Genomic DNA, 24,516 nt, shown 5'->3' on the forward strand with positions numbered 1-24,516 from the left:
TAACGCGCGCACAGACGTCAGTGCCTGTATAAATATAGGGCAGCTCGTTCTGCGCGTGACCGACGTTCCTTGTTTTGGGTTTGACGGATTAACCGAAACAAAAAATCGTAAGTATCTTTAACATTCGGTCTTTAACTAATAAGCGCATATAGTATCGTGTATTTAACACACTAAATATCGTATGTATAATATTTTAGATCACAGGTCATGTTTCAGTCTGTTTTCGGTGTTTGAATTCGCAAGCGACGGTTTTAGATCCTTTTTGTCGCGGTAGCAACAAGCTAAGCTAACGAGCGTGAGTTCATACTTACTTGTGCTTTATTTTAGAAGTTTTTTCGCTATTTTAGCCTTAATTATGTGCTTTTAGGGCGTAATCTAACAACACGTGTCGTTTTTCATTTAAACACTTTTATATGGAGTTGCTGAATTGTCGGTGTAGACAAAGAGAAGGCTATAATTGGTGTTCTTGGGCGCCATGTTACACATAAAGGCAGAAACGTGTATGTGTCTCATCCTGAGATGGTGGACTTCACTACTGCATAAATCAGCGCTTCTATATTTCAATTTGCCGGTTGTTTCTCATCTCTTTCGCACAAATCGAAGCGGACATGGCGTATTTGTAGTACTAGTTGCTGAATGGTTGAATGAAACCGACTACCGTTGAAGATTTTTGCCTTCAGGCAATGTGTGTGCGTTGAATGGGACTCGGTTATGTGTGTGTGTGTGTGTGTGACCCAGTGTCCCACTGTGAGTTGTTCAGCTTATTGTTTCGCTACAACACGCGTTTATTATCTAACTTACCTGCTTATTTATCTAATTTACTCTGCACGTTTTTAAAATCCGTTACGTTTTTAAAAATAGACATTTTTATTTTGCCAGCTCTAAAGTTCACGTTTATATTTAATCTCCTAAATGGCGCCAGCAAGTTGTACATTAGCATACAGGGTATTGCTAATTTGCTATGGTTCTCTCCTAAACATTACATTCTTTATGCATGACTTTATTATGGGCGGGACCGAAAGAGTTTTGTTGTTGATTACGTCATTGCATGCGTAGTTCCCCGCGGCTGCTCTAATCATCGGCTCCTGTTCTTCTTTAGACCGCTTCATTAGAGTGCCATGGCACGTACCAAACAGACTGCCCGTAAGTCCACCGGTGGTAAAGCCCCCAGGAAGCAGCTGGCCACCAAAGCGGCCAGGAAGAGTGCGCCGTCTACAGGTGGAGTCAAGAAGCCCCACAGATACCGGTGAGTGACACAAGTTGTTTGTAAATGCATGTATATGTAAACATTTTTATAAAATTTTATATGCATGTACATTTAGTCACATTTTTACTATGCAAGCATGCATTTATGCATGTGTACACTTGCATGCATTGTGTAATATATTGTTTTTATATGCATGTATGCTTTATGTGTATAGTGGATATGTACATGTAAATAATTGCATATAACTTCTTGCATGCATAATGTGTATAAATGGTACTTTGCTTTCCTTTTTAAATCCCAATAGATACTAAATGCATTTTTTTCCTGCCTTTCCCCCTAGTCCAGGAACTGTGGCTCTTCGTGAGATCCGTCGGTACCAGAAGTCCACCGAGTTGCTGATCCGCAAGCTTCCGTTCCAGCGTCTGGTTCGTGAGATTGCTCAGGATTTCAAGACCGACTTGCGTTTCCAGAGCGCTGCCATTGGTGCCCTGCAGGTGTGTGTTCTAGCTGTGGATTTTGTGTAGCTCTATCTAATGGAGCAGATCGAAACCTTTTTGTCCCCCAGTGTCCACAATATTTGACAGCCCCCCTGTACTCAATTTCTACCCAATAAAATATTTGAGCTTGGCATAACTACAAAGATGTATATTTATTAAAATAACCAAGTGTTTGTTTTAGTAGTTTTAGCTCATTTTAATTCAGTTTGAGGCCCCCTAGTGGACCCTGAGATCCACTGACCTAATGCTTCAGTTTTTGTTTTTGGTCTCTCCTAATAATGTTTTGTCTTTGAATTGTAGGAGGCAAGCGAAGCATATCTGGTGGGTCTGTTTGAGGACACTAACTTGTGCGCCATCCACGCCAAACGTGTCACCATCATGCCCAAAGACATCCAGTTGGCCCGTCGAATCCGTGGAGAGCGTGCTTAAACTTTACCATTTACTCAACTTTATTTTTGTGTGTGGAGGACGATATGAGGGATGGGTTTGTTGTGTGGGTGGGTCGGGTGGGAGGGGCATTGGGGTTCTTATGCTCTTGACTATAAATGCCTGTGTAGTTTAAGTTTATTTTTTTTGTATTTTTTGGTAGTTGCGGTAGGGGAGGGGTATCTTGTGGTTAAAGTTGATAGTGGGGGGGCAGCGTCAGAACATTCCGGGAGCTCCTCAGGGTTTTAAAGTTTGTATTTTAGACTTTCATATACCTCTGCCTAGTCTGCATGCTTCATGATGAATTAGAATGTCCATTTGATTTCTATCGTTATTATATTGGGTTTCTCTTCTATTGTGGCCATTTGGTTGTAAATAAACTTTCCACTACCTCAATCTTGCTGCTCATTTTGTCTTTAGTTGGGTTTCACATGTCAGTTTATTTTTGTGCATATTTGAGGTTTGAGGCATCTAGATCATGGATGTCTAGATCAAGTAAGTTTGGTCCTGTATAGGGTCACTGTCCTGCTGAGATTAGCTCTAACCCTGATAACTCTCCTTCCTATATCTTTCTAGTAATCCTGAAGACCTTGATTGGCTTGTTCAGGTGTGATTACAAAAGTTGGCCTAAGTTGCACTTCCATGATCTAGATGCTAATGTCCGCAAAGCTCCAATAATATGAGTTTACTTGGTCTTGATGCCCTCTAGGTTCTGAAAATGCTACCTTGTAGACTTGGCTATGTTGTCAAAGTAAAAAGGATGCAAGTTGTTTCAATAGGAAGCTTTAACTAAATGGGTAAGTCATGTTTTAGTTTAAAATTCAATGTTATTACCCCAGGTTTCACAAACAAGGCTTAGGCCTAGTCCCAGAATAAAATTCAGATTTTAACTGGAAGCAACTCGTATCTTAATGTCAGACCCATCGTTTTGTCTCAAGATGCACACCAGTAATGTTTCTTCTAAAGCACGTTTATGAAAGCTACTTAAATGTCCTAATTGAACAATGTCCTAATCCTCACTTAATCTAAGCCCTGTCTGTGAAACCAGGCCTTGAAAGTAAAAACCAACTACTAAAATAAGTTTACACACTTTATTATACAGATCAAGCATTACTTTATGAAGACCCATTCTCAATGTGTTCGATCATGAGTTTCCCTGATCCCTAAATCGGCAGTAACACGACAATTGCAATTCAGAAGTTTCTCCATTAGGCTTCCTTTTTGACTTTTCAATATAAACCTAACTACAGGTTCACTGCACTCGTAGTGTATGGACGGTCAGTTTGATATTTCAACGAATTTGATTTCTGACTCTTTGGAGAATGCATTTTTACTTCTGAAGGCATCATTCAATGATAAATAAACATCACAAATGCAAAATGTCTCTTAAGCCACTATGATGGTTTGTTTTTGACACCGACTTTCTCCTGTTCGTCGTCGGACAGCAGTCCTGGTAAATGTTCGTACAGGTTTTTCTCCAGAGACTCGTCCATCTCGTTCTCTTTCCTGAACGCGCACCAGAGGAGTAAGCCCACTCCAAAGATGCTGATGGGTACAACTTTCCACCAGGGACGCTGGAAATTGCTCCCCAGGGAACGGTCCACATTCCAGCTGCGGTGACTGGCTTTGCTCGTTGAGAACTTGATGGGCTGGGATATCACTTCATCATCCTCATCGTCATCTGGAGGTTTTCTGGACTTTGCATAAAGCTGTGATGTAACGGACAGCATCCTTGTGGCACATGGTCTACAAGTAGAAAAGTAATGAGCATTTTAAAGATCTGCTTAAATATCACAACATTAGAGATATTATAAATACAGCCAGTGCTTATTTTTGTCAAAAACAATGATGTACCACTGATTGTGATAACCCTCTAGCCAAGGTCAGCTGACAATTTAAAAGATCATTAAAGAATGTTAAACGGAAAAAAACCAAATCTGTTTAAGAAATACATTTCAATGATCAACAAAAATGTCTCAATTAACTAAAAGTTTGTCTTCATTAATGTCCAACGCAGAGCAAATTGACAGCAGCACAAACCCTATCGAGGTGAATGATTGTTATTTCATAATCTATACAAGGACAAAATATTCACTTGCCTTAAATTCACATTCCTTCGGCTTGTAAAAACATTGTGACTTAAAGAAATTCGTGATAAATTAAAGCAGGCTTTTGACATCTTCAGAGCTTCTTCATATCAGACGTAACTCTCCCAGGTCATGTAACGAGTGCTACTGTAAACTCCACCCGGGAGGAAACTACAACTAACTAAAATGTAGTTCCGCTTTCATCTTTAGACGTTTTAAGAGAATAGTTTGTCTAATCACTTCAAATATACTATAGGGTTGCTCATAATACAAATATTATACAAATATCACCGTATTCTAATAAAGTTTAAATGTAATAAAGTGTATTCTTAGATTACGTGACAGAGAATTTAAGAACTACATTACCCAGAGCTCTGAGTATCAACCAATCAGCGATGCATATTTTGCATAGCTCCAGCAACGTCATCACGCGTGGTCTAGATTCCGTTTTCATGGCGCTGTCCGTTCACACGTGAATCTGAGGAAGCATTGGAAGATTTTTTGTTTGACTTGTAAGTAAACTTAACACGCTACTATTAACTTACTCGACTAGTAAATTAGTTTGTGTGTGCTGGGTGGTTTAAAGTGCATGAATGCATTTCTACTGCTATATTACTATACGATTAAATCATCATTTACTTACAAAAACAACATCTTGTTTGTGTATCTAAGAAGCAGTTTATGATTATTTTTACTTAAAGATTGATATGTTTTTGGATTAATTTGGTTTATATGCACTATTGTTCAAAAGTTTGGGGGTGGTATGATTTATTAAATGTTTTTGAAAGAAGGCTCACTAAGGCTGCGTTTATTTAAACATACAGTAAACACAGTAATAATGTGACATTATTACAATTTAAAATAACTTGAATATATTTTTAAATGTAATTTATTCCTGTGATTTTCAGCATCATTACTCCAGTCTTCAGTGTCACATGATCCTTCAGAAATCATTCTAATATGCAGATTTACTGCACATTTCTGATTATTATTATACATGTTGAATACAGTTGTGCTGCTTAATATTTTTGTGGAAACCATGATACATTTTTTTCAGGATTATTTGCTGAATAGAAAGTTCAAAAGAACAGTGTTTATTTGAAATAGAAATCTTTTGTAACATTATAAATGTCTGTCACTTTTGTGACAAATTCTACACTTTTGTACAGTAAATGTATGTTGTAAACAAATCCAAATGAACATGTGCTATTCTTTTCCACTCAGATCTGGCGCCATGACGAAGAGTCAAGCTCTTGTACCTCAGATCGATTCTCACAAGAAAAAGAAACTCAAACTCAATGTAGAAGAAATCACATGTGTACAAGATGAGAGAAAGGAGGAGATGAATGGAAAGAAGAAAAAGAAGAAGAAGAGAAAGGCTGACGATGAGGTGTGTGGTTATAATAGTACTCTATGATTTGACTGTGGATCTAATGTCGGATAATAACTGATAGATCCACATATCAAATGAGCTATAAGCCAGAAGATGCATTTTTTCATAATGCATATAAGTCAATATTTGTTTGATGTTCATAATTCTCAGGTGTGTGAAGATACAGAAAACATTTCAGAGGAGAATATTCAGATGATTCAATCTACTGAGAAAAACACTGAGATACGCAAACATAAGAAGAAGAAGAAGAGTAAAGCTGAGGTAACTGGCTGTTATTCTGCATGTATATATGATTGTTTAAATTAATGTTAGAAGCTTACTCTGCGTTTAATATTGTGCACTCACGACTATATTTATTTGTTTCTTGGAAATGAAAGGGGCTCGAAACAAGTACACAATTAAATGGAGATCATGAAGAGAATATACGCAAGAAGAAAAAGAAGTCTGAAGTGAGTGAAAGTGATTTCCCTTTTTAAAGGATGTATTATATGACTGTATATGAATATCATAAATATAAATCACCATATAGTTTGTGTATATATATTAGAGCTGCATGATTCTGGATAAATTGAGTATCACTATTTAGTTTGTTTAAAACTGAGGTCACGATTTTGACAACTATACAAAATAAAATGTAATTTACTAGAGTTTCTGACAAAATGTAAATTGCTGCAGTCTTTTAAACAAATTTTTTAATTAATTAGATTAACCCTAGATTTAAAAATAAAAATAAAAAATCTGTTTGAATGAATGATTCAATGACTCACTCGTTTCATTAATGGATGAATCAGTGTTTTTGAACAAATCTCTTGAATGATTCAATGTCAAATGTTGTTACTTGTTGTAATTAATATAATACTGATGCAATTGAAAAATCTATTTGTGAAGCCGTTTCATATCTATAGATGATTACTGTCCTCTCTGGATCAGCGGCAGATCTGAATGTTTGCTGTGATCATACTTGTCAAAGGTTTAATAGACATAGCATATATATATATATATATATAAAATGATCTCTCTTGTGTGTGTGTTTTCAGGTTTGTGTTCCTGTAGAAAACATCACAGAGGAACCGCAGGACACTGAACCGATGGAGGAAACACACAAGCAGGAAGATCACACAAAGAAGAAAAAGAAAAGGAAACACAAGGTGATGAGAAATACTTTATTTTATATTTTATATTTGTCAAAGTTTTGGAATGATGGGTAATGCTGTCCAGAGAGTTGATGCTGAATACTTGTGCTGTAAAATGCATGAATCTCTTTATTATAACGACACATAAGCATGCATATTTTCTAGTCCTTTCTAATACATTAGGTTCTCTGGGTGAATTGTTTGCTGTTTGTGAGCTAATACATTAAAAATGATTTAATTTAAATGCTGTGAATATATATTGTAATAGATGTTTTGAATTAGCAGGACTCTGAAGCTGTTGTTCCTGCATCAGATCCGGTGACGCCACAGGAAGAAGAAGCAAACACACACACTACTGAAGAGAAGAAACAGAAGAAGAGAAAGAAAACTACAGCTGAGGTGAGTTCAAATAAACTGCTTCCTTCCCATCTTTTACCACTATATGTCTATGTTAAGCATGTATGATAAAGGCAACATAATAATAATGTACTTGATTAGTTTATGGTAGTTATATAATATGCATATAATATTACATGTCTAATATTAACACATCCTGTAACATAATTTTGTAAAGCTTGTTTTCCTAATGGATAAATCAGTATGTCACTTTCATTCTACTATGTCACTTTATCATTATTCTTATATAAAACCTACAATGTGTCGTAATCTGCTCAGGCGACCGTGTTTATGTCCACATGTACAGCTGTTCAGATGTGATGTGAGTTTGTAGGCACATCTGGAAGGCTAATCCTCCATGCATGGGTTCTCTCAGAAACTTCAGTTTGAGAGTACGACATAATGTCTGTGGTGAACAACACTACTCGAAGATATTTAAACGTTTTATTTTTCTACAACATAAATGATGCTCTCAATTTTAAAGCACCCCTTTGGATATTACCTTTAATGCAGTGTGTAATGTAAAGGTCTGCAAAGTATCAAAGTGCACAATAAAGCGAGTTATTGTCTCCTAAAATAAAGAACAGATTGCCTGAAACGAGTCATCAGGAATTCCAGTCTTATTTCCTGCACAAACCTACGTAGGTTTGTAACAAATTTGCATAATGCCAGCCTGTGGTTTTCATTGGCTGCCTGCGAACAGTACCTACTTTGCCCCGCCCCCTCAAACACAGTAGTTGTAGCTGAGACTGGAAGAGTTTGGTTCGTGTTTTTGACACGTCGAGAAGAAACATTTTTCTTCCTAAAGCAAATCCACTTTGCTGCACTTCCAAAGGATTAAATTGATACGGTAAAAACGTACTCGGTTACTAACGTAACCTCGGTTCTCTCTAGAAGAGGGAACGAGTACTGCGTAAGATATCTTACGCTAGGGGAAAATCCTTTTCCGCGAGATATTGAAGCCAAAAATTATCCTTAATTTTGTAATAATGCAAAACGCGTTGCAGCAGCAATGCAGACATAGGCGAGACAGCTCGCGCGCCTATTGGCTGCTCTGCGGCAACTGCAGCAGCCTATCGAGCGAGGCCTGGCGTGACGTCAGACCCAATCAGGGCACTTCGCGCCCGCTGCGTCACGTCCCGCCGAAATGGGCGTGGTCTAGGCCTATAAATATCGCTCGCAGGCAGCTATTATCTGGTTTTTCATCATCGAAGCAACCAGAGCGTGTGCATGCACGGCAAGATACGCAGTACTCGTTCCCTCTTCTAGAGAGAACCGAGGTTACGTTAGTAACCGAGTACGTTCTCTTACGAGAGGTCTCTCGTACTGCGTAAGATATCTTACGCTAGGGGACCCAATGTAAAACGCCGTGCATGCTGAGATCTGACACCAAAGACCCAAGGGCGAAAGCCCGGGGTACATATAGTGCACAATCACTCAGTGAACTCACAGAGAGTCCGGGAAGAAGGAGGGGTGCAGCCTCACTTTTCCACGTAAAGTAGCGTCGATGGGACGCGAATTTCATCATACAGACAGGGCGGGGTACGGCCTGAACTGATGGGGAAAAATGTGGGTCTTACACAGTTTGCCCAGCTTTAAACTGTCGAACATTGAGCTGTGCTCAGCAAACACAGCATTCTGAGCTGAACGCATCAGGTCAGATAATACTGGTAGTTTAGACCGACAGCAGCCTGGCCTGCAGGGCGGGAACCTCTAGGTTATAAAACCTTATAAATGTAGACGGGGAGGCCCAGCCTGCCGCCATACAAATATCTTGCAAGGCAATCCCACTTGACCAGGCCCACGAAGAGGCCATGCCTCTCGTGGAATGCGCTCTGACACCCAAAGGGCACTGCATGCCCTTGGAGGCGTATGCCAGCGCTATAGCATCAACTATCCATCTGGATAGGCTCTGTTTCGACGCGGCTAGTCCCTTAGAACGTCCGCTAAACGAAACAAAGAGCTGTTCCGTCTGTCTGAAAACAGACGAGCGAGACACATAAGCTCGTAATGCCCTGACTGGGCAAAGGAGGCTCGCGTCTCTTTCCTCATCAGGGACCGGTAGGGCTGACAGAGAGATAATCTGCGCCCTAAACGGTGTGTTGAGGGATTTTGGAACATAACCGTGCTTAGGTTTGAGTATAACTTTTGAGTCATTGGGCCCAAACTCCATGCACGCCGCGCTCACAGAGAGCGCGTGCAGATCCCCTATGCGCTTCACTGAAGCGAGAGCCAGCAAAAACACCGTTTTGAAAAACAGGTGTTTCAAATCGATTGACTGTAAAGGCTCAAATGGCGCACCTTTCATGGCTTCCAGAACCGTAGAAAGGTCCCATACGGGGACTGAGGGAGGTCTGGGAGGATTCAGTCTCTTAGCTCCTCTAAGGAAGCGGATGACTAAATCGTTCCTTCCTATTGACTGACCAAGCGTTGTTTCTGAGAACGCTGCTATAGCCGCCACATAAACTTTGAGCGTGGAGGGGGCCCTGCCCCCATCCAACAGCTCTTGTAGGAAGGAAAGCACCTCCGTCACACCACAGTTTGTGGGTGACACCACGGGCTGTGCACCAGCCCGAAAACACAGACCATTTCGAAGAATAGAGTCGTCTTGTAGACGGAGCTCTAGCCTGCGTGATCGTGTTTAATACTCCTTTAGGGAGTCCAACATGTACCCGTTGATGGCCCAGACATGAAGGGACCATAGTTCCGGGTGAGGATGCCAGATCGAGCCGCGGGCCTGTGAGAGGAGATCTCTCCTCACTGGTACTGGCCACGGGGCAGTACTTGCTAACTGCATCACGGCTGGGAACCAAGGTTGGTTTTTCCAGAACGGTGCTACCAGCAGTACTGAGCATCCTTCTTCCCTGATCCGTTCTATCACCTGAGGCAGGAGAGAGACGGGGGGAAAAGCATAGAGCGGGCGGCGGGGCCACACATGGGCCAGCGCGCTCCTGCTCTTGGAGAAAAATTCTTGACAGTGAGCGTTTTCTTGAGACGCAAACAGGTCCACTTCCGCTCTGCCGAATTTCTTCCACAGCAGATGGACTGTCTGTGGGTGTAGAGACCATTCGCCTGCCGGAACATTGTTCCTGGACAGTCTGTCTGGTCCTATATTCATGATCCCTGGCACGTGCGCTGCTCTGAGCGAGCGCAGGTTGCACTGAGCCCATACCAGGAGGCGTTCTGCCAGCCTGTACAGTTTCTCGGATCTGATGCCGCCCTGGCGATTTATGTAGGACACCACAGACATGTTGTCCGAACGGACCAAGACGTGGTGACCTTTTATTTGGGGACAAAAACGCGTCAGCGCGTTGTCTACTGCCAGCATTTCGAGGCAGTTTATGTGCAGGAGCTTCTCCCGTTCTGACCACTGGCCGAAGAACGGTCTGCCCTCGAGCAGCGCTCCCCATCCCGAGGTGGACGCGTCCGTGGACACCACCTTCACCCTCGAGGAAGTCCCCAGGCTTACACCTGATTGGTACCAGTCGTTCGCTTTCCAGGGTTTCAGAGCTGTAACGCATTTCTGATTGACCCTGAGGCGAAGCAAACCGGGTGCCCACGCTTCGCGTGGGACTCGCGCTTTCAGCCAAAACTGCAGCGGGCGCATGCGGAGCAGACCCAGCTGGAGCACTGATGATGCTGAGGCCATGAGACCTAGCATCTTCTGAAATCTCTTGAGCGGGACAGACGCGCCGCAGCGAAAAGAGTTCGCTGTGCGTCGAATGTCTACCGCGCGCTGTTGTGATAGTCGCGCTATCATGGATAGTGAGTCCAGTTCTGTGCCCAGGAAAGATATTTTCTGACTGGGTGACAGGGAGCTCTTCGCCCAATTGACACTCAGACCCAAATCCTCGAGGTGATCGAGTAAAATGGTCGTGTGTTCTATGAGCACTGCGCGAGATTGCGCTAGAATCAGCCAATCGTCCAAATAGTTCAGCACTCGCATGCCTCTCATTCTGAGGGGTGCGAGCGCCGCATCCATGCACTTCGTAAATGTACGGGGTGCTAGGGACAAACCGAACGGCAGGACTGTGTACTGATATGCCTGGCCCTCGAAGGCGAATCTCAAATATCGCCTGTGACGTGACGCTATCTGTATTTGAAAATACTCGTCTTTCAGATCTATTGACACAAACCAATCTCCTTGGCGAATCTGCACAAGGATTTCCCTGGTCGTGAGCATCCTGAACTGTCGCTTCACAAGCACTTTGTTCAGTTGCCTTAGATCTAGTATGGATCTGAGACCCCCGTCTTTTTTCGGTACCAGGAAGTATCTGCTGTATAGCCCTCCCTCGCTCTGATCTTGAGAGAGAGGTTCTATGGCCCCTTTGCTCAATAGTTTCGTCACTTCGGCTCGAAGTAGATGTGCTACTTCTGTTTTTACCGTGGTCTCGATGCGCGCCACATAGCGGCGAGGGCGTCGGCGAAACTGCAGCGAATAGCCTCTTTCTATAATGTTCAGCACCCACTTCGAAACCCCGGGTAGCTTTGCCCATGCGTCTGCATGGATAGCTAGGGGTCGAATACGAAGCGCGCTCCGCTCGCTCAGCGATGGAGAAGCTTCGGTGTGCTGTAACACAAGCGTGTCGCTCGTGACATTTGAGGCATGGGGCGCGCTGATGACAGCGGGCAGATTGCCCGCGCTCGACTCCTCTGCGGTGGTTAACCGCGAGGGGGAGGGCTGGGCGGTTCCCGTGGGAACTGTCATGTCTATGTGTGGATGTGGGCGCGGGACAGCGGGCACATTTATCACACCGAAAGCATCGTTCGCTTGCGTGAAGCGAGTGCACGTTGGTTTCGTTTTTACAGAAACCGTGAGACATGCATAACGTGGTGTTAGTGGGCACATTCACCATGTTTGAAGCGCAATCGGTCTGAGCCGATTCATGTGCGCGAGCCCTGTGTGACGGGCTGTGCTTGTGTGTAGAGATGGGCACTGGGCAGTGGGCATTCTTCTTACACATAAAGCACCATCGGCCGTGGCCGGGACACCAGAAAAAATTCACACTTATGGGATTTATCTGGGTAGCCGTAAAAACGGCGTTTGTGTGCAGGCAAGCGGGTGACAGAACCGACTTGTTTACTGCAGGATACACTGGAACAGTCACATTTACTGGAACTGAACGAGCGAGAAGTTGCCATAGAAACAGAGAGCGTCAACATGCTGGCGTTTATTGCAGGCCTGCGTGCATTACAACAGGCTTGTTCACTGCAATATTGACATTTCCAGTCGCCTGAATTCCAGAGGGGAATGGGAAATGTATAGGAAAAAGGAGGTTGGTCCGTCCGCAGCGGGACCAGAAAAACTCCCTTTTTTCCCTACGCCAGTGACGCACGGAACACCATAGAAACGGTGTTTGGGTGCAGGCGAGCGGGTTGTACAACGCGCTCGTTGGCTGCAAAATACACATCTGCAGTCGCCTTTTCAGGGAACTGACAGAGCGAGCATTGACGGCATAATTTTATCTGCCGGTAGACCCGGGGATCGAACGCGGGTCTCTCGCGTGCAAAAACCTGAGAGTCTGCCACTGGGCCACAGGGGGAGACACATTGTAACTCAGTTAGCGCGAGTATTATAAGAGAGCGTCAACGTGCTGGCGTTTGTTTGCAGGCATGCGTGTATTACAACAGGCTTGCTCACTGCAATACAGACATCTCCAGTCGCCCGAACTTCAGAGGGGAATGAGAAATGTACGAGAAAGAGGAGGTCGGTCCATCCGCGGGGGGACCAGAAAACGCTCTTTTCTCCTTTCGCCAGTGACGCACGGAAACCATAGAAACGGTGTTTGGGTGCAGGCGAGCGGGTTGTGCAACGCGCTCGTTGGCTGCAAAATGCACGTCTGCAGTCGCTTTTCAGGGAACGGAGGAGCAGTCTCGGAGAAGGATGCCAGGTGAGTCCTCAGAGTCACCATAGGCAGTACCTAACTCGCAGTGAGGGCAGTCGCCGTCAGCGAGTGCGAGAGCTGCGTGATCAGGAAAAGGGGCGTCTTGAAAAAGACGCCCAGCTCTTTTAGTGCAATGGGAGTGTGTGTCGCGGCGGCGAGCACACACACATACATAAACACAGTAGCAGAGAAAGGATATAATGCCGGAAAGCGCAGCAGGAAGGCAAGGAAGGCGGCGCGGCCAGCGACTTCAGTGACTCGTCCCGCTGAAGGTGCTCTCTCTCGACGGCGCGGCTTCTAATCCAGCTCCAGCGATGCGTGTGCTTCGCTTGAAGGATGAAAAATCAGATAATAGCTGCCTGCGAGCGATATTTATAGGCCTAGACCACGCCCATTTCGGCGGGACGTGACGCAGCGGGCGCGAAGTGCCCTGATTGGGTCTGACGTCACGCCAGGCCTCGCTCGATAGGCTGCTGCAGTTGCCGCAGAGCAGCCAATAGGCGCGCGAGCTGTCTCGCCTATGTCTGCATTGCTGCTGCAACGCGTTTTGCATTATTACAAAATTAAGGATTATTTTTGGCTTCAATATCTCGCGGAAAAGGATTTTCCCCTAGCGTAAGATATCTTACGCAGTACGAGAGACCTCTCGTAAGAGAACGACACAATCGTTACTGTTCGTATCACTGTGTGTCACGTGCTGATGAAGAGCTGAAATTTAGATATGTATATAAATGATCTCGTGTGTGTGTGTTTTCAGGTACGTGTTCCTGTAGAAAACATCACAGAGGAACCGCAGGACACTGAACCGATGGAGGAAACACACAAGCAGGAAGATCACACAAAGGAGAAGAAGAAGAAGAAAAAGAAACACAAGGTGATGAGAAATACTTTTTCTTTATATTTTATATTTGTCAAAGTTTTGGAATGATGGGAAATGCTGTCCAGAGAGTTGATGCTATTATAATGACACACACACCTTTATATGTTCTAGTCCTCTCTAATCCATTTGGTTCTCCGGAAGAATTGAATTGCTGTTTGTGAGCTAATATTTTATGTATGATTTTATTTAAATGCTGTGAATATATATTGTAATAGATGTTTTGAATTAGCAGGACTCTGAAGCTGTTGTTCCTGCATCAGATCCGGTGGCGCCACAGGAAGAAGAAGCAAACACACACACTACTGAAGAGAAGAAACAGAAGAAGAGAAAGAAAACTACAGCCGAGGTGAGTTCAGTTTAACGTAGTTATTTATGAAATGATTCTCAACTCCCACAGTGTTTTGTATTACGGCATGTATTACCATATTGGGTAACACTTTACAATAAGGTCTCATTTGTTAGCATTAGTTATCATTAATACATTACTTAACATGAACTGTGAGCAATGTATTTTTACAGCATTGGTTAACCTTTGTTAATATTACTTGATAAAACTACAGTTTATTGTTTGTTCATGTTAGTCACAGTGCATTAACTAATGTTAACAGATAAAAACAGTAATATTGTGAAATACTTTCCAGTTTAATACAATTTATTCCTGTGATCAAAGCTGAATTCTCAGCAGTCTTCAGTGTCACATGATCCTTCACAAATCATTCTAATATGCTGATTTGCAGCTCAAGAAACATTTATGATTATTATCAGTGTTGAAAACAGTTGTGCAGCTTCATATTTTAGTTGAAACCATGAGCAGGAGTGTCTGATGAATAGAAAGATCAAAAGAACAGCGTTTATTTGAAATAGAAATGTTTTGTATCAATATAATGGCGCTTTTCCACTACACAGTACCAGCTCGCCTCGACTCGGCTCTGTTTGGTTTCCCACTGTGTAAAAGTTGTACCTGTTCCTGCTTCCAGGTACTTTTTTTCGTACCTCCTCCGGCGGGGTTCTGAGCGAGCTGAGGCGATACTAAAATGTGACGTGAAAACACGGCAGACTGCTGATTGGTCAGAGAGAATCGTCACTATTCACTGCGTCATCATTGCACGCGCCAGACAGAGTATCCTGAATAAAAAACAGCAAAAACAAAAACATCCAAAAAGAGCATACACTCGATTTCCTCCATTGTCCTGTGTGTGTGGGTAGCGGGTGTGTCTCGCGCGTCTCGCGCAAAAGATGAAGTCACGGCAGTTTCCTGCGGCGTCGCTATGACGACCAGGTACTATTGTGGAGGTACTATCTGCAATGGAAAACGGAGCGAAAAGCGAGTCGAGTTGAGCTGGTACTGGTAATGGAAAAGCGCCATAAGTGTTTTTACTGTCATATTCAATCACTTTTTAGGCATCCTTGCTTAATATAAGTATTATTTTCTGTCAAAAAAGGTTTTTACAAAGATAGTGGATAAAATGAAGAACTTGTCTTGTGTCATTACAACATGACTGTTTATCCCACTCTGTCACACACACACTCTCGACCTTCCTCGCCGCTCCTGAGGTCACGCTCTTCCTCCTCCTGATTCTCATGCGAGCACGAATGGTGCGTGTTTGTGCAAGCGACGCATGGACAGGTTGGCGTCACGCTCACATTCTGCCCGCATGTGTGCAGGCAGCGCATGTGATGCGCGACAAACACTTGCAGTTTCTGTCTGAACGTGTTTCCCAGCAGGCTGTAGACGAGCGGGTTCAGGCAGCTGTTGGCGCAGGCCGCCAAGGTCACCACGTGTCCCGTCAGAGGGTAGCGCTGCCATAATGTGTGGTTTCCTCTCCGCCGTGAGGCTTCAGTGTCGCCACTCAGGAGATGCACGCTGATGAAAACATTCTCCGGAAGCCAGCACACAAAAAACACGCTCACGGCCGCGACGATCATGCGCAGGGCTTTGGTTCGCTGCGGCCTATCGGAGCGCAGAAGCACACGTGCGATCAGGGTGTAGCAGACGCCCATCACGCAAAAAGGCAAGGCGAATCCCAGCGTCACCTCCAGCCATTGCACCTCGGCCACACCCGCAAAACAGAAGCCACGCCCCCAGCCGTGATGCATGTGCGCAGTAGCGAATGGGATCAGCGTGCACAGGGTGGCCGCCGCCCAAATGGTCACGCAAGCCCTACGTGCGACGCGCGAATGGTGTGAGACGGAAACGTTTTCGGGTAGCGCACGCGCGCTGAGGCCGGTCAGCGCAACGCACCGGTCCAGACTCATCCAGGTGAGAGAGAACACACTGCTGTACATGTTGACCTGCAGGAAGATGGCCATGCAGGAGCACAGCACTGCGTCGTCGTAGTAGTGCTCGCTCAGGTTGAACACCTCGATGAGCGAGTCCAGCACCAGCACCAGGTCGGCCAGAGCCAAATTAGTGAAGTAGAGGTCGGGGGGGCTCATCCGTTGACGAGGGTCAAAGTTCACCAGCAGGATCAGGATGTTACCCACGAGGCCGAGCGGGAAGAGCAGGACGGTGTAGATGCAGGAGAGGAGAAGATTTACGGCGTAGGTGTCCGGGGAAGTGGAGTTCGTTTCGTTGACGTCAATAACTGGCCAGTGCAGGCTGGAGTGATTCGGTCGAACGGTGGGGTCAAAGGTCATCGGATCTTCCATCATCTTCCCTTCTATTACTTCCATTGTCACATAGTGTGGAAATATACTGGAGTTTTCTGCATTTTCTTCTCTTTTTCAAGTACTAAAATGCACAAAGACACATGCACACTGATGTTAAACTACTAATCTTGATGCATGTTGATACATTGTCACATTTACTGTTGCTCAGGCGAGTTGATGGTGAACAATACTTCTACAGCATTTAGTAATTATTTGTTAATGTTAAATGTAAAATCAAAAATATAAAAATTATTAGTTAATACTAATTTTAGTTGCAGTCACATTAACTATGCTTGGCGAAATCCAGTTATTCCAATAGGAATCCGTGCGATTGGGAGTTTTGCAAAAGGGTGAAAATATTCCCCATGCAGATTTCACACATTTTCAAGTCGGTCACGTGAATTTTTAGCACTGACCAAGAGAAAGCTGCTTGGTTTGAAAGTACCTTCTATGCGAACTGCACTTTTATACATCTCTACGCTATTTACAACAGATAATGGATTTGCCTGCAGAATTTTACTAATGTGCATTTTGCTGATTTTCTGTTTATTTTCACTAGTATTCCGCTGATAGTTTAAATGATCTTACCGTGTGTATTGTATTAGACTTTTATCCATATCTATTAAGTAGTCCTGGTTTGTTCTTGTATGCATGTGTATATCCTTTAAGGTCATGGAGAAATACATGTAGAAGTCTGACATTTGTTGTTGTTTCTTTTTTTTCCTCCGTTCTTCTCCTTCTCCGTTCTTCTCCTTCGTTCTGCAGACATTTCTCCTGGTGAATTCTCGCTGTCTCATGTACAAATATGTAAATACAGGAGGGCCAGGTTATATACGGACAATGACCGCCTTTGTTTACACCAAACAATATGATGGATAAATGCTCCATTAGCTCCTCTGAAGATATAAAGTTGCACAGTGAAGGAGAACTCGATTGTGTGTGTGTGTGTGTGTGTGTGTGTGTGTGTGTGTGTGTGTGTGTGTGTGTGTGTGTGTGTGTGTGTGTGTGTGTGTGTGTGTGTGTGTGTGTGTGTGTGTGTGTGTGTGTGTGTGTGTGTGTGTGTGTGTGTGTGTGTGTGTGTGTGTGTGTGTGTGTGTGTGTGTGATGGGCAAATTCTCAAAACCAGAGAAATGTATACATATATACATTTCTTGGCTAACTGTGTTGGTTATTTTTGTTCTCCTTCAGTTATTTTAGACAAGATTAAAAATAAAGTTTAGTTACACTAACAATAGGTCAATCTTTAAACAAAAAAAAAGATTAAAAAGTATGTCTTGGCAACAAACTGAAATAAAATAAGCTGAAGTTGAAGTGCTAAAAATAACTAAAACTAGAAATCTTTTTTTTTAACAGTAAAATTGACAAAAGCACAAGAAAATTACCAAAAATGTAACTAAAATGAACCTGAAAATATTAAAGTAAAAGCTAAAGAATTCAAAATATGAAAAAAATACTATAATAGTGTATAAATAATACTCAAATAATACTGGCTTCTATCTTAAACGTCTTAAACTTCACATTGTGCATGACTATTATCGGCTCTTATGATAAAAGCATCTGCATTTGCTTTCTTTGCCATGTGAATACCATTCAAAATTCTGTACGATATTTTTTCAAAAAAATTTGTACTTCTATTCAACAATGACGCATTAAATTGATCAAAAGTGACAGTAAAGACATTTATAATGTTACAAAAGACTTCTGTTTCAAATAAATGCTGTTCTTTATATCTTTCTATTTATCAATGAATCTTGAAGCGATGTGAGTTTTAAACAGCACATGATTTTTCAGAGTTCTGGAGATGTGAACACCTCTGGAGTGGAGGATGAAAACGGCCTCGATGGAGAGGAAGAACTGAGTCCTGAGGAGAGACGAGTGCTGGAGAGGAAGTTGAAGAAGATTCTGAAAAAGGAGGAGAAGAGGAAGCTGAAGGAAGAAGGCAAAAACGTAAAACCGGAGAAGGTTAAGACCAATGTTGCAGAGACGCAGGCGCTGGAATACCTCGCATGGTAGTACAAAAACTGTTTTTTTCATGCATGTAAATGTTTCCTTTTTCTATCAGAGATTGTTAAATATTGTTTTAACTGATTTATTTTATGTTTGTTAGCTGGTCTAAGAAACGAGAAGCGTGGAAGTTTAATAAATCCAGGCAAACGTGGTTATTGCAACACATGTATGACAGCGTGAAGGTATGAGAAACATCAATCATCTACAGCTTTACACACTTTTTACTGTAATAAAACATGGAACACATGCTTTCCTAATCACAGTGAAAATTCATATGCATTTCTCTCTCTCTCTCAGGTGTCTGATGATCATTTTGAGATGCTGTTATCGTATATTGACGGTCTGCAAGGAATGGCACGATCCTCCACACTGCAGAAAGCTGAAGCGATTGTGCGTTGGGAAGGACAAGCAGAAGAGGCAGATACAGCAGATGCTGAAAAGAGGCAACAGAGAGCCAAACAGGTCGTCCAGATGCTGTGATGGACCCGTTCATTAAACAAAACATCAAAATGAAACGTTTTCTGTCTCTGTATAAATGTATACATTTTCACCCATTCAAATGAGTAGTCATAATGTCTTAGTTTGTATATGTAAAACTTGACATTCCATGAAATAAAATGATTATTTTGGTTTTTACTCATTGGCTGTGTTGTTTTTTAATCATGTTTTAAAATGTAATTAGGTAGGTCTTCCCTCTGTCTAACTTTTTTTTTTAATATATTTCATTAACAAAAAAAGTATCATACAACTTCCATGGTTGTACGTTAATATTATTTGCCTTATGTAAATACCATGGTACATGAATCAGTACTTTTATGAGGTTTAATCTCAAGGAACGTACACTGTTTGTTCCTAAAGCGATAAGTCGTAAAGGAGAGCATTTATGGTTATTAACTGGGCACAATGTAAACACTTTTTTTAATCATAACGTTCAAATTATACATAACTTTTACGCTTGGCATCACATCCACCGCTAGTAACATTGGCCTACATTTCCCATAATGCCGTGCGTTGCACGTTCCTTTGACGTCACACGCATCTCGCCAGGTACAGAAGTCCATCGTGCAGAATGAAAACAACTTTTGCTTAAACTTCATTAACAGCGTGGGAGCGGATCGTCAACGGATTCACATTTTGGGTAATGTCTGAGCTTTATTTCACGCTTTGTTGTGACTTTTCCCCTCACGGTCGTACAAGTAAGCGGTTGCAAAATCACATCTTACTTTTAGTAGATGTGGATTTTTAGTAGTTCAACTGTTATTTGCTAATGCGGTGTGAGCAGAAGATGAGTTTTCAGATGGTTTTTATGTCTTTGTGTGGTTCTTTAGAAGCATCATGGCAGAGAAACCTCAGCTGGTCAGTGTTTCGCCAGAGGACATCGAGACTGATGAGTGTTTGCGCACATACACACACATCTACAGCCCTGATCTGCTCATGTAAGCTCCATAAACTGCTTTGAGTTTTCATTTTTGCATTGGAAGTCCCTACATTGCTCAAAGACTGTATATGCTAAGGGTATGATGAGGGCATTCTAATATATGCATGTATAGTATCAGTATTTATAGTATTTGAATATATATAGTATTTGAATATTAATAAATATATACATATTTATGTATTTATTATTTCTATTTTTGTATTTGTTTATATATATATATGTGTGTGTGTGTGTATATATATATATATATATATATGTATGTGTATATATATATGTGTATATATGTATGTATATATATATATATATATGTGTGTATATATATATATATATATATATATATATATATATATGTGTGTATATATATATATATATGTATATATGTATGTATGTATATGTGTGTGTGTGTATATATATATATATACACACACACACACACACACACATATATATATATATTAATATTATACATACAGTATAATAATAATACTTTTTATAATAATAGTTTTGTGTGTGTTTGCCCAGTGATCAGGTTGCCTTCATAACCGGCGGAGGCTCAGGTATTGGATTTAGAATAGCAGAAGTTCTGATGCGGTGAGTTTTCAGTGATTGTCCACTAGTTTCTCACTGTCAACACTTTGTTAAGACTGAACTTTTAATCTGACACTTTCACTCACTCACTCACTTACCTTTTATAATGACATTTATTATAAATTGATCTTTAACCTTTGCGAGTGACCTTCGGTAACATGTAGTTTTCTCAAGCCTGCATCTTCAAATTCATCTGAATATGTTTTCTGATGTTCTTGCAAAAGTCATTTGAAGTTTATTTATTTACTTTACTTTTCTTCCTATAACAATTCATTCAGGCATGGGTGTGACACGGTCATTGCCAGCAGAAATCTGGAGAAGCTCTCTGAGGTTCTGTCTCAACAAATCTCCAAACTCATTTATGGAATTTCTTTGATGAAGAGTTATTAATCTTTATGTGTGTGTGTGTGTGTGTGTGTGTGTGTGTGTGTGTGTGTGTGTGTGTGTGTTTTAGGCAGCAAAGAAGTTAACCAGCGCTACAGGCAAGCGATGTTTGCCGATAGTAATGGATGTGCGTCAACCAGAGACAATTACATCTGCCGTGGATGAAACATTGAAGACATTTGGACGTGTTGACATACTTATTAACAGTAAGGCTCAAACACAGTGCCTTAAAAAATCATATAATGCCACAAAAATACTGTACAGGGTATTACCAAAGAGATTTTGAGATAGATATAGATATGGGCCAGCTAACACCCTCTGACCAAGTTTCTGTTTATCATTCTCTAATGTGATTACATAATATAGTGTACGTAGTTAGGCCGTATACTAGTACTCTCACAGCAGGACTCCTTTTCCAGAAAAATGACATTTATCAATGTATCTTTTAATGCAGTACTCAAGAGTAATTATAGTATAGACAGTTTCTTCCATTACTATCATATTAAAAAAACTTTCAAATCAATACATGCAAGCCGTAACAACGCCATGTCACAGTCATGTTTTTGTTTTCAATATATATATAAAAAAAAAATATATATATATATAAAAAAAAATATATATATATATATAAAAAAAAAAATATATATATATATTATATATATACACATGCATGCATGCATACATACACGCATATATTATTTATGTATGTTTTGTGGATTGTATTTTTCTTTCTCAGATGCTGCTGGTAATTTCTTGTGCCCAGCTACATCATTGTCATTTAACGCTTTCAAGACAGTAATGGAGATCGACACCATGGGAACTTTCAACGCTAGTAAAGTGGTGTTTGACAAATGGTTCAAGGTAAAGATGTACATTGACCTTTGCAGTACCAAGAATTTGTATTACCAAGATATCTTGCATCTTGGCTTTTTTTTTCCTCACTTGTTCCTCGCTTTGTATCGATCAGTGATTATTAGTCAGTTTCTCATACTTTGTGGCTTTATTTTTCTCCCTCAGGATCATGGCGGCTCCATCGTCAACATTTCCGCCACACTGGGGTACAGAGGTCAGGCTCTCCAGGTGCATGCTGGGTCAGCAAAGGCTGCAAATGGTCAGTGTCCTTTTTTGGTTGATGTTCTGGTATAATTGTCTGCTTTATTGCATGATTGCTTTTATAAATGTTAGAATATATAGTATTAAGTATTATAGGACTAACAGTGTTACAACAATAAGACAATAATAGTATTTAGATTAATACATCAAGGTAGTATGAAGGGTGATGTTACTCCAAATCACTTTGGATAAAAGCGTCTACTAAATAAAACAAATTAAATTAAATAAAACCATATTACATCTGGTGTTTAAAATGGCATGAAATCAAAATTACCCCCATTTATCTATTTATTTTAATTCATGTTGCTGGGCTTATTGTGAATCATTCATACATGCATATATTTGTAAAAAAAAGAATGTTTGACCCCATAATGTTGGTTGCAATATTTTTTTCATGTTGACTGTTAAACATCAATTACTCACCCTAATGTCATTCCAAGCCTGTTAGACTTTTGTTCATATTCAGAACACAAATGAAGATCTTTTTAATGAACAGTCATAGATTGACATTCTACGCAACTACCAGACTAGCCCCAGAAAGGTAGTAAAGACATGGGGCTTGAAAGTGGTAGTTGCGTAGACTCAATGGAGGGACAGAAAGCTCTCAGATTTCATCAAAAAGATCTTCATTTGTGTTACGAAGATGAACAAAAGTCTTACGGGTTTGGAACGACATGAGGGTGAGTAATAATGACAGAATTTTCATTTTTGGGGTGAACCGACCCTTTAAGGATATGAGATATGCTATAGGCTGAAAAAAATGACTAATTATCTGCATATGTATGTGTGTTTGTAGATGCCATGACAAGGCACTTGGCGGTCGAGTGGGGTCCCAGTGGTGTGAGGGTGAACACGGTGGCCCCAGGGCCCATCTCTGGCACAGAGGGATACCGTAGACTGGGTAAGATCAGTTGTGTGTGTAGCCAAATTTTTGTCTCTCTATTTCTTTTTCACTATCAATTTTCATGCTCCTCTTCTTTCAGGTGGTTCTCTTGCCGAGACAGCAGGGGCTTTCAGAGGCATCCCGTTGCAAAGAGCCGGCAATAAGACGGAGATTGCACATGCGGTTCTTTTCCTGGCCAGCCGCGCTGCTTCATACGTCACTGGAACTATACTGGTCGCCGACGGAGGGGCGTGGCTTACCTCGGCCAATGACATGGAACGGATGCTGGGTATTATCTCATCTCGCTCTGCAAAACTATGAACAGACAGCACCGCACACAGGTGTGTGTGTGTGTGTGTGTGTGCGCGTGCGCGTGAGGTAGAAGACAGGTGTTTTATAAGAACCTTGACTAAAATCATTTAATATAATTAATTATAATTATTCAAAGGCTCAAACACAATTATGAGAATTACTTTTCCAAATATGTGATCTGGTGAGCAAAATCATATTTGCTAATCATTTTTCTACCACTGTATGATTGACCTGTGAATATGTGGGTAACATCTTGGTATGAAGATCTTTTTGTAACTTATTTTCCCTTGTGTTTCTAGGTTTTTGGTCTGCAGAGAAAAGAAAGGATAAATAGCACGACTGAAGTGGATGAAATAACTGCAATGGACCAGTTGTGATCAGGCCAACATCTGGATGAAGATATTGTTGAAGCTCACAAAAACATGCCCAGATTATTTTCACCCTCAAAAACCAAAGAAAAAAAGAGAAATTATATTCTGCATAAAGAAAAATAAGCCTATTTTTAGGACCATTAAAAACTTAAACTTTAAAATTAAGTAGATTTCCACCCCAATTGTAATTTTCATAATGCTCTGTTATACTTTTTGAGTTAATTCTTAATCATGAGATTTAAGGCTTAAATTAATGTCAGTACAACAAATAATACTATGAATTATGAATGTTACATGACATTCATGCAAATATATGTTCAAATTTTCTTTTGATTTTGAGGTGAGATATGAAAGATGTGTTCTTGACCAAACTATGAGTCACCTGGTATATTTATAGATACCTCTGAACTGTGCATTCTTATTACATAAGTTGTCATATATTTCAGTTATGTTTAACCACGAAGTATTAGTAATTTTAATACATCAAAATGTCTGTTTTACTTCTGATGGCATGAATAACCACTCTACACACTACGTAAATGAGTGCCTTTTTTAATTTTCAGCTACAAAACATTGTGAAGAAAGGTAAATAATGTATTCTTATATACTTAACAGTTTTCATAATAAATTTAATAATGCTCATATTACTTTTCCAATCTGTTATTAGCTGTAACGTCTTTGTTCGGACACAAGGGGGCGCAAGAAAATCACATTAAATGACTGAAAATAACACTGGTTAACAAATAAGCATTTCTTCTAAGCAGTCGATTATCTAATTTAATTCTGGCGAACTCTCTCGATAATGTTAGCTTAGCAACTATTTTACCTCCAGGAGTGTTTTTTAATAACAAATTATGGCATCGTAGT

The 24,516-nt window shown here is 41.2% G+C and overlaps 4 protein-coding genes and 1 long non-coding RNA gene across 10 annotated transcripts in view; 3 read left to right on the forward strand and 2 right to left on the reverse strand.

Annotated features, from left to right (window-relative positions):
• chlsn (cholesin) overlaps nucleotides 1-19,196 on the forward strand; it is a 51,672-nt gene extending 32,476 nt beyond the window's left edge. For 3 of the 5 annotated variants that reach the window (XM_082183744.1, XM_082183746.1, XM_082183748.1), the window contains exons 9-15: nucleotides 6,648-6,758; nucleotides 7,026-7,142; nucleotides 13,782-13,898; nucleotides 14,134-14,250; nucleotides 18,345-18,562; nucleotides 18,661-18,742; nucleotides 18,858-19,196. In XM_082183744.1, coding sequence (XP_082039870.1) covers nucleotides 6,648-6,758; nucleotides 7,026-7,142; nucleotides 13,782-13,898; nucleotides 14,134-14,250; nucleotides 18,345-18,562; nucleotides 18,661-18,742; nucleotides 18,858-19,040 — 945 coding nt within the window. In that variant the 3' untranslated portion in view covers nucleotides 19,041-19,196. The remainder of the gene's footprint in view (nucleotides 1-6,647; nucleotides 6,759-7,025; nucleotides 7,143-13,781; nucleotides 13,899-14,133; nucleotides 14,251-18,344; nucleotides 18,563-18,660; nucleotides 18,743-18,857) is intronic. The other 2 variants (XM_082183747.1, XM_082183745.1) reach the window with 2 other exon arrangements.
• Nucleotides 17-2,526, forward strand: LOC309509179 (histone H3.3A). The gene is made up of 4 exons (XM_082183765.1): nucleotides 17-107; nucleotides 1,100-1,246; nucleotides 1,548-1,701; nucleotides 2,005-2,526. The coding sequence occupies exons 2-4, from the start codon at nucleotides 1,119-1,121 to the stop codon at nucleotides 2,131-2,133; spliced, it is 411 nt and encodes a 136-aa protein (XP_082039891.1). The 5' UTR covers nucleotides 17-107; nucleotides 1,100-1,118; the 3' UTR covers nucleotides 2,134-2,526.
• LOC309509180 lies at nucleotides 3,208-4,409 on the reverse strand. The gene is made up of 2 exons (XR_014209817.1): nucleotides 4,230-4,409; nucleotides 3,208-3,876 (listed from the first exon to the last, which is right to left on the reverse strand). It is a non-coding gene; the product is annotated as an uncharacterized lncRNA (long non-coding RNA).
• LOC309509169 (G-protein coupled estrogen receptor 1-like) lies at nucleotides 14,257-18,306 on the reverse strand. The gene is made up of 2 exons (XM_082183749.1): nucleotides 17,142-18,306; nucleotides 14,257-16,635 (listed from the first exon to the last, which is right to left on the reverse strand). Exon 2 carries the CDS (start codon nucleotides 16,575-16,577, stop codon nucleotides 15,408-15,410), a length of 1,170 nt encoding a protein of 389 aa, XP_082039875.1. The 5' UTR covers nucleotides 16,578-16,635; nucleotides 17,142-18,306; the 3' UTR covers nucleotides 14,257-15,407.
• A 355-nt stretch (nucleotides 19,197-19,551) lies between the features above and the next one.
• LOC309509172 (peroxisomal 2,4-dienoyl-CoA reductase [(3E)-enoyl-CoA-producing]) lies at nucleotides 19,552-24,299 on the forward strand. Of its 2 annotated transcripts, none has more exons than XM_082183756.1 (10): nucleotides 19,552-19,698; nucleotides 19,889-19,996; nucleotides 20,521-20,589; nucleotides 20,865-20,916; nucleotides 21,041-21,176; nucleotides 21,707-21,831; nucleotides 21,988-22,081; nucleotides 22,880-22,984; nucleotides 23,067-23,307; nucleotides 23,578-24,299. In XM_082183756.1, exons 2-9 carry the CDS (start codon nucleotides 19,896-19,898, stop codon nucleotides 23,285-23,287), a joined length of 903 nt encoding a protein of 300 aa, XP_082039882.1. In that variant the 5' UTR covers nucleotides 19,552-19,698; nucleotides 19,889-19,895; the 3' UTR covers nucleotides 23,288-23,307; nucleotides 23,578-24,299. The 2 variants fall into 2 exon arrangements, with proteins under 2 accessions (XP_082039882.1, XP_082039881.1); XM_082183755.1 differs by having other exon boundaries at nucleotides 23,067-23,255.
• Nucleotides 24,300-24,516: the final 217 nt, after the last annotated feature.

The sequence above is a fragment of the Leuciscus leuciscus genome (assembly GCF_965113295.1).
Source record: "Leuciscus leuciscus genome assembly, chromosome: 11".
In the NCBI taxonomy this organism is placed as follows: Eukaryota; Metazoa; Chordata; class Actinopteri; order Cypriniformes; family Leuciscidae; genus Leuciscus; species Leuciscus leuciscus.

Coding starts and splice junctions, on each gene's coding strand:
- LOC309509169 (XM_082183749.1), bottom strand. CDS start 16,577: ATGGAAGTAATAGAAGGGAAGATGATGGAAGATCCGATGACCTTTGAC.
- LOC309509179 (XM_082183765.1), top strand. CDS start 1,119: ATGGCACGTACCAAACAGACTGCCCGTAAGTCCACCGGTGGTAAAGCC. Junction 1,247..1,547: donor AAGAAGCCCCACAGATACCG/GTGAGTGACACA, acceptor CTTTCCCCCTAG/TCCAGGAACTGTGGCTCTTC. Junction 1,702..2,004: donor CTGCCATTGGTGCCCTGCAG/GTGTGTGTTCTA, acceptor TTTGAATTGTAG/GAGGCAAGCGAAGCATATCT.
- LOC309509172 (XM_082183755.1), top strand. CDS start 19,896: ATGGCAGAGAAACCTCAGCTGGTCAGTGTTTCGCCAGAGGACATCGAG. Junction 19,997..20,520: donor TACAGCCCTGATCTGCTCAT/GTAAGCTCCATA, acceptor GTGTTTGCCCAG/TGATCAGGTTGCCTTCATAA. Junction 22,082..22,879: donor GTCAGCAAAGGCTGCAAATG/GTCAGTGTCCTT, acceptor GTGTGTTTGTAG/ATGCCATGACAAGGCACTTG.